The 13,017-nt window shown below is 41.8% G+C and overlaps 1 protein-coding gene across 1 annotated transcript in view; it reads right to left on the bottom strand.

The window, feature by feature from the left end:
• Nucleotides 1-13,017, bottom strand: part of sumf1 (sulfatase modifying factor 1) — a 92,856-nt gene that overhangs the window by 48,434 nt on the left and 31,405 nt on the right. Inside the window, exon 5 of the mRNA XM_055647747.1 lies at nucleotides 9,986-10,108. Coding sequence (XP_055503722.1) covers nucleotides 9,986-10,108 — 123 coding nt within the window. The remainder of the gene's footprint in view (nucleotides 1-9,985; nucleotides 10,109-13,017) is intronic.

Here is a 13,017-nt window from a genome sequence, read left to right as displayed (position 1 = left end):
TTTTCACATAGAAATTGCAGAGATGGATCATTATCAGCATGTTTTTAATATTTACCTCCACTCCTGGAGGACCTCCTTCCAAAAGGGAAACAGAGCTGGGGTGCAAATACGGTAAACACAAGGAATTGCACATACCTGTTTACCAAAAAAGACACAAAATGCTGGAGTAACACAGCAGGTCAGGCAGAGGCCCTGGAGAACATGGATAGTTGATGTTTCCGATATCCATGCCTCCATGAATCTCAGCCACGCTCTTCATGCTCTCAAAGTGACTGATGGAAGTCAATTTAATGACGTGTTGTGATATAGCCTAAACCAATATGATTTCTGCATTGGATTTCACACGCATGATGACAACAAAGTTTGTACTTCTGATCCACTGACAGATTGGAATAAAAAACTGCAAGCTGTGAAATGTAACCAATCTATGCAGAAACATGGGAACAGTTGTAAAGACATCCAATGGGATATTATCTTTGCCTTCATTGAATCACCATGTGAATGTACCTGTGCTTTAGTAGGCGGGCAACACAGAGAGAATCTGTGAACTGTGGCCTGAATAACTGCTGTGGTAGTGGTCTGCTTGGGCCATTCTCTAGAAACAAGGAACTATCAGCATCTCTCGAAAACATGTTTAAGAAGGAACTGCAGATGCTGGAAAAATCGAAGGTAGTTAAAAATGCTGGTGAAACTCAGCGGGTGAGGCTGCATCAATGGAGCAAAGGAATAGGTGACGTTTCGGGTTGAGACCCTTCTTCAGACAACATGGATCAGTCTGAAGAAGGGTCCCAACCCGAAACATCACCTCTCCATGATGCCCAGAAATGTGTATGAAGGAACTGCAGATGCTGGTTTAAACCGAAGATAGATACAAAATGCTGGAATAACTTAACAGGACAAGCAGCATCTCTGTAGAGAAGCAATGGGTGACGTTTCAGGTCGGGACCCTGCTTCAGACATGCCCAGAGATGCTGTCTAAGCCACTGAGTTACTCCACCATTTTGTGTCTTTTTTTAGGCTATTCTGCACTTTGGGGGACCCCCTCATAAACCACTGTACAGTTTCATTCACCCTGCTCATTTCCTCTTTCTCTCATGGTATTTCCCTCTCCTCTGCCCCCCCACCCCCTCCTTACCCCTCTCTGTTTCCCTTTATCTGAGCAGGCAGCTTGCGAGTGAGCAGATCTGTGAGACTCAGGAAGCAGCTGCCACGTGTGAACACTTAAACTGCACTCTACCCATTTTTGAAGGGAGAAAACTATAATGGCAATTCCCTAAAGCAGAGCTGCCAAGTTTTGTCAGAGCATTTCAGTATTTTGCTGAGTATTTTGCTGAGGAAGTATTTTTACTCAGTGCCATTTTGCTGAAATAAATGTTTTTTTTAATGTGCAGTCAAACCCATGTAAGAGGACAAGAATACATAACTTTGCTACCAATTGACATGTCTTCTACGCACCTTACTTGACAGTGCATTCATTGCCATCTCTTTGTATACTGCTGTTTGCTTCCTGCTTTCAGCACTAGATGATGTAGCCATTTTTGAAAGCCTTCTCCTTCCCTCGCACCCTCTCTCTCTCTCTATCCTTCCTCACTCTCCCTCCATCCCTCCCACTCCCTCCCCCTTTCTCTCCCTCCTTCCCACTTTCCTTCCCACCCTCCCCCTCTCCTCCCTTTTTTCTCCCTCCCTCTCTTAATCCCTACTTCCCTCTCTCCTTCTCCCTCCCCTCTCCATCCTCTCCTTCTCTCCACCCCTCCCTCTCTCCTCCTTGAGCCCATCCACCATTCTGTAAAATCCCAATGTAACAGCAATCCCACTGGTAACCTTTCACCACTAGGCTTAACCAGAATTCTACCACTGCCTGAAAAATAATCAAAGGCTCAACTACCACTGAGAAAGAGAATTCCCAAGACTCATTGTTATACGGGAATTTTCCTGAACAGTCTGTGACCCATAGCGCTGTGGCCATAGCGCTCCAGCTGGTAGCGCTATTTTTAGAACCCATAGCGCTGTAGCCGACAGCTCTCCCATTAAATTCCCATGCGTTAAACTGACAGCGCTCCGTTTAAACCTGGAGCGGGACAGGCAGCGACTCTGGAGAGAAGGAATGGGTGACGTTTCTGGTCAAGACCCTTCTTCAGAGTGAACTGAACTCCGTATTTAAAATCCGTATTTAACAACACAAAATCGTACATCCGTATTCTAATCGCATTTCCGTACAAAATATGGAAAATCCGTACTACTTGGCAGCTCTGCTAAAGCAGCCACGTCCCAATTCCATAATATTTCCGGCAATCCCCATTATGGCTTCAACGTGAAAGCCATTTTGCGGACTTCTTCCTGAGATCAACTCTTCTGCAGATACTGCTGGACTAGTCGTGTACTTTCAGCATTATCTAGTAAGAAAAGGTAGTTGGATTTTCACCTGGTGCTTCACAGATCTTGTGAGGAAGAGCAGTGGGTAGAAACTGTTCAAAGGGGCTGTAGTTCGAGGGCAGTTGGAAATTGACAGCCAAGGGAACATAGCTGCAAAATAAATGTCTGACCATTTTTAACTGAGGCTTCCAGAAATGTATTCTCTCAGACAGTAGGGAATCTCTGGAGTTCTCTGCCCTGATGGTGCTGGAAGCCAGATCAGTAGATGGAGACAGATACATTGACTGTTGTAGGGAACTAGCACATAAGAGGATCTCCTGCAACCTAGACTCTCAGCACACATTCCAGACTAATGAGTGAGCCAAATGTCGGACCTTCCAGATGTCCGAACAATCGGATGCTGCTTTGTCGGAGTTTTACTCTGCTATGGACAGACGGATTGCAGTTATGGTTGAATTACCTGCTATTTTTTACTCTTACCCTGATTCTTGCCCTCTTACCAGGTGTTCTGGTAAATCTCTTCTGCACACTCTCAAACGCCTCTACATCCTGCCTGTACTGCTGCAACCAGAATTGAACACAATACAAAAAATGCAGCCTAACCAAACTCCTATAAATCTTCTGGATGAGATTTCCTGACTCATTTTCCACACAATTTCCTGACTCAATGCCCCCACTTGTGAAGGCAAACATACTATACATTCTCTTTACCACCATATCTACTTGTTTGCCTCTTTCAGGGAGCTGTGTACTTTGACCCCAAGATCCTTCTGTACATCAATGGTGTTAAGATGCTTGTCATTAACTATCCCTTTTCAAAGTACAACCTCTCACACTTGCTCAGATTAAACTCCATCTGCCATTTCTCCACCTCTTTCTGTATCTTATCTATATCCCATGGTATAGTTTGAATCATCATTGTCCGCAACAACAATTTTGGTGTTGCCTACAGACTTACTAACCAACCCATCTATATTTACATTCAATTCATTTATATATATATATCACAAACAACAGAGATCCCACAGATCCCTGGGGACCTCCTCTGGTCACAGGCCTCCAGTCGGAATAACACCCACCACAACCCTCTATCTTCTATGAGTACGCCAATTCTAAATTCAAATGATCAAGTCACCGTGGATTTCATGCATTTTAATCTTCTGGATGAGACTACCAAGACAGACCTTATCAAATTACTTCCTGAATGTGGGCAACATCCACTATCCTACCTTCATCTTCTTCTTCTTGCGTATGGTGTGCACAGCCTAAAGTTGTAGGACAACTTGTTCTATTTGATCTTAATTGATTGTGCACGCCAGGTTGATTGCATTCGTCGAAACAGGGCGGACCACATGAAGGTTGCAATCTCCCACCCCCTACCTTCATCGATCACTCAAAATACTTGATCAAGTTCGTAGGACATGATACGTCACAGATAAAACCATGCTGACTGTCCCTAGTTAGGCCATTCTCTTTCAAATGCAAATAAATCCTATCATGGAGAATCATTTCCACTGATGTGAGGCTCACAAGCCTGTAGTTTCCTGGATTATCTATGGTTCTCTTCCCTTCTTAAACAAAGGAACAACATTGATCACTCTCTAATCTTCTGGGACCTCGCCTGTGGCTAGAGAAGATGCAAAGATTGTGAATGCAACTGTTTTGTATTCAGCAGTACAAAATAAAGTTTTCAGTATGTCGAAATGAAACTTCAAAATGTCTTTACTGAAAGTTATCCAGAGAAAGTATGACTTGGCTTTTAGGAATCCACTTTTTAATGCTGCAACTATTTCCTGTCTCTCAGTTTGTAATTAATCTCCACGATTTTCCCGGATTACATCTGTTGTAACACCATTCAGTGCTGCACGGCTTTATGCCCATGTCGATAGAGAACAGGGTGAAGACTGAATGGACACAGAATTCTGGAGTGATTCAGTGGGTCAGGCAGCAACTCACGAGAAAAGGAATAGGTAATGGTTTGGGTTGAGACCTGAAGAAGGGTCACCTATTCATTTTCTCCAGAGATGCTGCCTGACCCGTTGAGCTACACCTGTATTTTGTGTCTATCTGTTGGGAAACCAGCATCTGCAGATCTTTCCTAGACATGAAGACTAAATGGTTAATTTAATCAAGCCATATATGGCAATGACACATCTATAGCTGATTGAACAGATAATACTGGTTACTGCATAAAACTGTTGGGGAAATCATTTTATTTGTCATTTATTTGTTATTTTCATTTGTTAGACGCGAGCTAGTGGTATATTTTCCCACAGATAGATAAATGTGGGTATAGTTTTAGGGTGGGGGGGGATGTTGGTGAGCTATGGTTATTCAGGCAATACAATAAACAAAGCCCCCTATAGTCTCCTTAGGCAGCCTTAGAGGATCTCACTGTACCTTTGTGAAGAGCAGCAGGGAAATCCTCCCCATGCTTTTGTCATTATCTATCGCATAACGAATGCGACCAAAGCAAATCTTCAGACTGCTTGCGTCAGTACTATTTTTGTATTTCATACTCCACATTTATACATTTATTAATTTGTCTGCAGGCCAAGGGCATTTCATCAGCTTCAAATGATAGACTTGGGTCACACAAGGCAAATGTTAAATCTATTTTTACATCCCATTTCTTAGACCTAGTGGTTGAGGAAAAATGGTGTCCCACAGAATAGTTGATTATTACGCTGCTGAGCTGCAACCTTTGGCTTTATTAATCTGTTATTCATCTCTCTATTGAATCAACTGTATTTGTTTCACACACTTTGAAGGAAAACAAGCAGCTAATCTCTAATTTGAGATAATTATGAAGCTGTTTCATCTAGCACTACACACAGTCTAAATCAAAAGACAGCTTTATTATGACATCAATGGGGTTGTGCATTTAAAAAATGGAGGGAGGCATGGTGTGCTGGAAAGGTAATTTCAGCTGCTAATTTGAGGGAGCACAAAGTGAAGTTCTACCCAGGAAAGGCAAGCAAAACTCTCACTCATAATCTTGCCACCAGCCTCAGAATGTCATTTGAAGGCTCTCTACTTGTTCTTAGCCAGCCTATAGAGCACCCATTGAGAAGAGACACTCAAAAGGCAGAAAGAACTATCACTCTTAATAATAAAGGAAATAAAGGGAATGGGGGATGTATTGCTTTTCAAGTTTGTAACATTATTCATTACAGATCCACATTAACCACATGAAAGAGAATGCATTCTGGAGCAAAGTGCAAATTCAAATCATCCTTGGATTTAGCTAATTTACGCACACACTGTATATTCATCAGCTAGCAGGAAATATCAGCAATTGGTATTTGGAAAAAAAAAATCTTGGTTTATTTCATACAATGGTTTTTGATGCCACAAAAAAAACAATTTTCATGGACTACCAAGTACCAAGCAATGCTTTCAGTTTATTACTTTTGTCTTCCACTACTTTGTTACTTGATCAATAAGAACTTGCATTTATATGGACCCCTTTTAATGGAGTCAGATATCCCAAGGGGCTGTCTAGAAGCATTATCAAATAGAGAAAAATAAATTGAGGCTATAAAGGAGACATTAGGGCAGATGACCAAAAGCTTGGACAAAAATATAGAAACATAGAAAATAGGTGCAGGAGTAGGCCATTCGGCCCTTCGAGCCTGCACTGCCATTCAATATGATCATGGCTGATCATCCAACTCAGTAGCCTGTGCCTGCCTTCTCTCCATACACCCTGATCCCTTTAGCCACAAGGGCCACATCTAACTCCCTCTTAAATATAGCCAATGAAATGGCCTCAACTACCTTCAATATAGGTCTTCCCTTGGCTGATCATACAACTCCTGCTTAATAAATTAAATTATATAGATTGCAAGTATAATATTTAGTAATAGGAACCAAATCATCTCCTTGACATCCTCCTTCCATGCAATGTGAATCCATTTGAATAGTGTAAGGCCTGGACAATGAATGTGGAGAGGATGTTTCCACTGGTGGGAGAGTCCAGGACCAGAGCATATAGCCTCAAAATAAAAGAATGTACCTTTAGAAAGGAGATAATGAGCAATTTCTTTAGTCAGATGGTGGTGAATCAGTGGAATTCACTGCCACGAACGGCTGTGGAGACCTAGTCAATGGATATTTTGGAGGCAGAGTTTGACAGATTCTTGACTAGTAAAGATATCAGAGGTTATGGGGAGAAGGCAGGAGACTGGGGTTGAGAGGGAAAATAGACCAGCCATGATTAAATGGCAGAGTAGACTTGATGGGTCAAATGCCTAATTCTTCTCCTAGAACTGATGAATATATGTAATTGCTCATATTGGGTTAGTTCATGTCTCAATACCTAACCGTGGAATGTGCTCAAACTGTAATTGCATGCAGCCCATCTATCACTGTGTGAACACTGCAATATTCTGAATAAAATGATGATGAGAGACGAAAATGACAACAACTGAAAATGTTAGTAGCATTTTTTCCTTGCCCAAAAGTTGATGGACACTTGTAATGGATTTCCAGATATCAGTTGTTGGAAACAATGATTTTACTCAGCTCCACTTTACCACCAACTATAAATTGTTAGACTCTTTGTCTCACATACTGTAATGGATGAGAAGTTACTTTATTCAGCTCCCTTCATAGGATACAATAGAACTTTATTTATCCCGGGAGAGAAATTGATCTGCCAACAGTCATAAAAAACACAAAATACATGAAGCATGAAATTAAAGTGACGAGTGGAAAGGCTAGGGGAGAATGTGCAAAGATTGAGGAGGTTTGGGGGGGGGGGGGGGTCAGTCTCAGTCTCAGTCTACCCCACGACAGAAGAGGGAGGAGTTGTAAAGTTTGATAGCCACAGGGAAGAAGGATCTCCTGTGGCGTTCTGTCCTGCATCTTGGTGGAACCAGTCTTTTGCTGAAGGTGCTCCTCAAGTTGACTAGTGAGTCATGGAGGGGGTGAGCTGTATTGTCCAGGATGCTCCACAGTTTGAGGAACATCTTCCCCTCTAAGACCACCTCCCATAAATATAACCCTGTCCCCAGGACAGAGCCAGCCTTCCTGATGAGTTTGTTGATCCTAGTAGCGTCCGCAGCCTTGGTCCTGCTGCCTCAGCTAATGACAGCGAAGAAGATGGCACTGGCTACCACTGATTGGTAGAACATGTGCAGCATCTCACTGCAGACGTTGAAAGAGCGGAGCCTTCTAAAAAAGTACAGCCGGCTCTGTCCCTCCTTGTACAGACCCTCAGCATTCCTGTACAGGTCTCCTCAGAGACAACGTTATCCACACAGAACGTTATGTAGCTGGTAACACAGTCTGCAAGTCATAGTCATAAACTCTACACCAATCGCTGAGTCCAATCCCCTCCCCGCATCTGTCTGAAACTGCACGCAGTGTAGTGCAGCAGATGTAGTCTCACCACTCCAACAACCAGAGTTTCAATCCTGAGGTTTGGTGTCATCTGGCTTCAGTCTGAAGAAGGGTCTTGACCCGAAACTTCACCCATTCCTTCTCTCCAGAGATGCTGCCTGTCCCGCTGAGTTACTCTAGCAGTTTGTGTCTACCAAAGACATGAAGGTTGGTAGGTTAACTAGCCGCTGTAAATCACCGGTAGTGTTAGACTCTGGGGGGAGTTGATAGGAATGTTGTGAGATTCAAATGGGATGTGGAAATGGGTCCCAGATGGATGGTGTTGACTCAACGGGCTGAAGGTCTGGTTTCCATGCTGTATGTCTCTAAGGCTTCAAATCATTGCTGTAATATTTACTGCCGCACTCAATTTTTCCCTTTATTAACCCATAGATTTGGCTTCTGGCTGCTCCCCTCACTACAACTGTCTGCAAACTTGAGACCATACAAAATGTCCCTACCCATGCCTGCACATGGAGTCCAATTCTCTCATCAATACTATGCTTCCTGATCGATACTGGCTGCATACAAGGCAACAATATTTTTCAAATTACTCTGTACCTTTATTCCTCTCTTTCCACTGTCTATTGCAGCACCATAATCGTCCAAGATACTTCATGTGTCCAATTCTAACCTCTTCCTGATCCATTCTGAGATCCATCCTTGTAATAGTTCAAGTTCTAAACTCTGGAGGCTTCTACATAGCTCATGCCATCCAGCTACCTCACTTAGGATACCACTTAAAACCTACATCTTCTTCTAAGCTTTAGGGCATTTTCCAGAATGTCTCCTCGATGTCCTATTTTCTTTCATAAAGCTCCTGTGATCTGCCTTGGAACTGAATTGCTGAATTCAAAATGGATTCTGGATTCAATAATTAATCGAGGAGCCAGAAAGGGATTAGTGCCTCTGTCCTGGAATCTGCAAAAGCCCAAGTACTCCAGCAGAGCTCAGGGTGACACAGCCAATCATTGTGTTGCCACCGGTTCTACAGCCATTGAACGGTTCACAATAATCACTGCCGCCATACACTGTTGAAAATCATAGCTACATGGTCGCTCAGCTTTTAGGGGCACTGTCTCATTGCACTAGAGACCTGGGTTCAGTTCTACACCTCCCAAAGTTAGTCACAAAGTGCTGGAATAATTTAGCGGGTCAGGCAGCATCTCCGGAGAAAAAGGATGGGTGACGTTTCGGGTCGGAATCCTTCTTCAGACTCAGTTCCTAATTCCCAAAGTTAGTGTCAGTTTCAAAAAATAATCAACATAATTGGTCTTCCTCCCCTCTCATTATTACCACAAAAGCTCGGTTGATAATTTTGTTTAATTACTTCCTTACAAACCTTACCAAAAATACATCGTAATTAAAATTAAGCAAATGTAAAATATATATATTTTTCAGATATTTCTGATCTTTAACTTGTAAATACTTCAAGTGAAAACAAGATCACTGATTGCAGATTGTGTGTTTGAATGCATGCCTTTATCGTGGAAAATAGATAAATCACGGATCATGAAGTTTCCACAGTAGATGCCTACAGGCCATAAGTCAAGAAGACACTGGCTCTGTGTTTGGAAGTTACTTGGAAACATTGTGATTTAATGTGACGAATGTTTCCAATCCCATGAAAAATATTGGTGGTCAAATTAGGCAATGGGGATTTGCAAACAAACAAGTGCCTCTTGAAACATTGTATAACTTCTTGAAACATTGTATAACATTGTGTAACCGGTCTTGTTAGAACTGAAACTAATGTGAATCGCAACTCATCACAGGTTTCAAGACATTCTGAAGGAAGACTGTCAGGGGCTATGGGGAGAACCTAACCTTAAAATCTGGGTCTTCTGTAATTTTCAAGATCAAGATTCAAGGGAGAATGGAGTTAGGAGGGAGAGATAGATCTGCCATGATTGAATGCCTGGGTAGACTTGATGGGTGTAATGGCCTAATTCTGCTCCTATCACATGACCTTATGAATATTTATATTTTTCCAAAATTGGATAATTCTGCAGTATGTTCGCATCTTCAAAGAATGGTATATTTCTTAAGATGGTGTAAATTGTATGTCGAAACATAGAAGGACACAAAGTGCTGGAGTAACTCAGCAGGTCAGGCAGTGTCTCTCATCTGTCAATAGGAATCTTTGCCTTCTATGCCTAAAGTCCCTCACAAGACATATAAGGCCCATTACACTGGTACAATTTATAGAAATAAATCTTAGAATTACCTGTTCTCAAGTCCACCTCTGCAGGCATATTCCCATTCTGTTTCAGTGGGCAGCCGTTTATCTGCCCAAGCGCAATAAGCCACTGCATTGTGCCAGGAGATGTGCACAACAGGGTGATCCATCCTGAGACAGAGCAAAGGCCATTAATACAGATAATCACATACAGTATTCCAACAAAAAGATGTTGTAACAACCATAACTGCCATGCATTTTGGCCGTATTATCAGTCGATAGACCTAAATCCGTCTCAAATATGGAGAGGAGCAGTAATCCAGAGGCCGGAATTTGCATCCCGTGGAATACAGACCCAAATTTCATCTGGTTTCCCTGCTGTCTGATTCTGTGACTCTAATAACAACATCATTCTTAATCATTTTCAACAAAAACTCGCTGTATTTGAATGAGTAATGCACAGAGCCAAAGTCTCATGAAGAAACAAGAAGATATTCATTATCTGCATTAAAATATGCATAAATATAACCATATAACAATTACAGCACGGAAACAGGCCATCTCGGCCCTTCTAGTCCATGCCGAACACGTATTCTCCCCTAGTCCCATCTACCTGCACTCAGACCATAACCCTCCATTCCTTTCCCGTTCATATAACTATCCAATTTATTTTTAAATGATAAAAACGAACCTGCCTCCACCACCTTCACTGGAAGCTCATTCCACACAGCTACCACTCTCTGAGTAAAGAAGTTCCCCCTCATGTTACCCCTAAACTTCTGTCCCTTAATTCTCAAGTCATGTCCTCTTGTTTGAATCTTCCCTACTCTCAGTGGGAAAAGCTTATCCACGTCAACTCTGTCTATCCCTCTCATCATTTTAAAGACCTCTATCAAGTCCCCCCTTAACCTTCTGCGCTCCAAAGAATAAAGACCTAACTTGTTCAACCTTTCTGTAACTTAGTTGCTGAAACCCAGGCAACATTCTAGTAAATCTCCTCTGTACTCTCTCTATTTTGTTGACATCCTTCCTATAATTAGGCGACCAAAATTGTACACCATACTCCAGAATTGGCCTCACCAATGCCTTGTACAATTTTAACATTACAGTGGAGTTTCTCTGTGGAAATGAAATAAATCACTTGAAGACGTCATTCTTGGTGAATTAATGAAGTCAGTACTGGATCGGGTTTTAAAGGCAAAGAGCTGCCAATTACTTTTTCAACAAATTGTTATTATCCACATTTGTGTAGGTGGAGGGAAATAGGGGAAAACTTGATCCATCTGTAGTTAAGCACAAATATGATGTTGCAGGTTTTCCACTCATATAAATAACCCACAGAATATTGTCCTGGAGTCCTCACTAAATGGATGACCAGTCAGTTCTGAACTTCCAGCATAAAATCCGTAGGGAGCAGAACAAGAATTGAGGCAAATATAGAAACATGCGATTATGGCAACAGGCAAAATATTCCATTCTAATCAGCAATGGGAATAGTTGAATTTCTGGATACAGAGTATCATCTGGAATCTTCAGCAAAAAATCAAGTTCAGGAGGATCCCGTCTTGACACATCTATCCATTTCCCTCCATAGATGCTGCCTGATGTGCTGAGTTCCTCCACCACTTTGATGTTTACGGTGAATTTCTATACTTGTATTTTAACTCAGAGAGACATAATGTGCAGGTGAAAGGTTCAACAACCTCTCTATGAAAGGGATTTGCAGATTTACATACATTGATATCCTCATAACCAGGAGCAAAAACTGCAGTACGTTTTATTAAAATGTTCACTGTTGCTGAAGACCTCCTTTTGTAGATTGCAATGTCTCCTCGAACTGTTTGTGTTCTTCATTAACAAAATAAACTATAACTACTGAGAAGCATCCTATTCAATTCCATGTGTGGCGCAATCAACAGAAATGAACAGAATGATTGGCTGACAATGAGTTGTTTTTTCTATTTCCTCCTGTATAAAACAATGAGCCAAATTTAGCATTTGAAAAGCCGAGAATGCTGAGAAATACTAAACAGCAAATACAACTGATACATTGCCAAGTTTCTTAGATAAACAACAAATTAGTTGGGAATTTGAGAAAGGTTGGAACATTATGTTAGGACGTCATGTTGCAGCGTACAGATTTTGTGCTGTAACCTGAAGTAATGTGTAGAGAAGGAATGGGTGACGTTTCTTCAGTCTGAAGAAGGGTCTCGATCCGAAACGCCACCCGTTTCTTCTCTCCAAAGATGCTGCCTGTCCTGCTGAGTTACTCCAGCATTTTGTGTCTACCTTCGATTTCAACCAGCATCTGCAGTTCTTTCCTACACCTGAAGTAATATGTTCCGTTTTGGTAACCCTGCTATAGGAACGTTATTATTAAGCTGGAAAGAGTGCAGAGAAGATTTACAAGGATGTTGCCAGGACATGAGGGCCTGAGCTACAGGGAGGGTTGGGCAGGCTAGGACTTTATTCCTTGGATTTTAGGATGCTGAGGAATCATCTTATTAATCTTATCTCAGCATAAAATCATGAAAGGAATATGTAGGGTGAATGCATAGTCTTTTTTCCATGGTACGGGAATCAAGAACTAGAGGGCACAGGTTTAAGGTGAGAGGAGAAAGATTTAATAGGAATCCAATGGGCAATTTTTTGAACACGGAGGGTGGTGGAGATATGGAACGAGCTGCCAGAGGAAATAGCTGAGGCAGGTACAATAACAACATTTCAAAGACATTCGGATAGGCACATGGTTGGGAAAGGTTTGGAGTGATATGGGTGCAAGCAAATTGGTGGAGCTTCTTGGTTGACATGAATGAGTTGGGCTCAGGGCCTGTTTTTGTGTTGGACGACTCGGGGACTCTAAATCACATCAGCCGTTGGATCAGGTTGATGTAACAAGTACATTGCATGTAATGTTTGGAATGAATTACTGAACCAATGATCAGGTGATGCAGCCTACACAAATTTGCTGCACGTTTTTACATGTGCAGTTTACAGAACAATATTTTGGCAAACCTTTTATGCCTTTTATGAGATTTAAATATATTTTCAACACCTTTTGGCTAATTCCCCTACTGAGG

This window comes from Leucoraja erinacea, chromosome 16 (genome assembly GCF_028641065.1).
Source record: "Leucoraja erinacea ecotype New England chromosome 16, Leri_hhj_1, whole genome shotgun sequence".
NCBI lineage: Eukaryota > Metazoa > Chordata > Chondrichthyes > Rajiformes > Rajidae > Leucoraja > Leucoraja erinaceus.
This window is presented reverse-complemented; position numbering and strand designations above follow the sequence as displayed.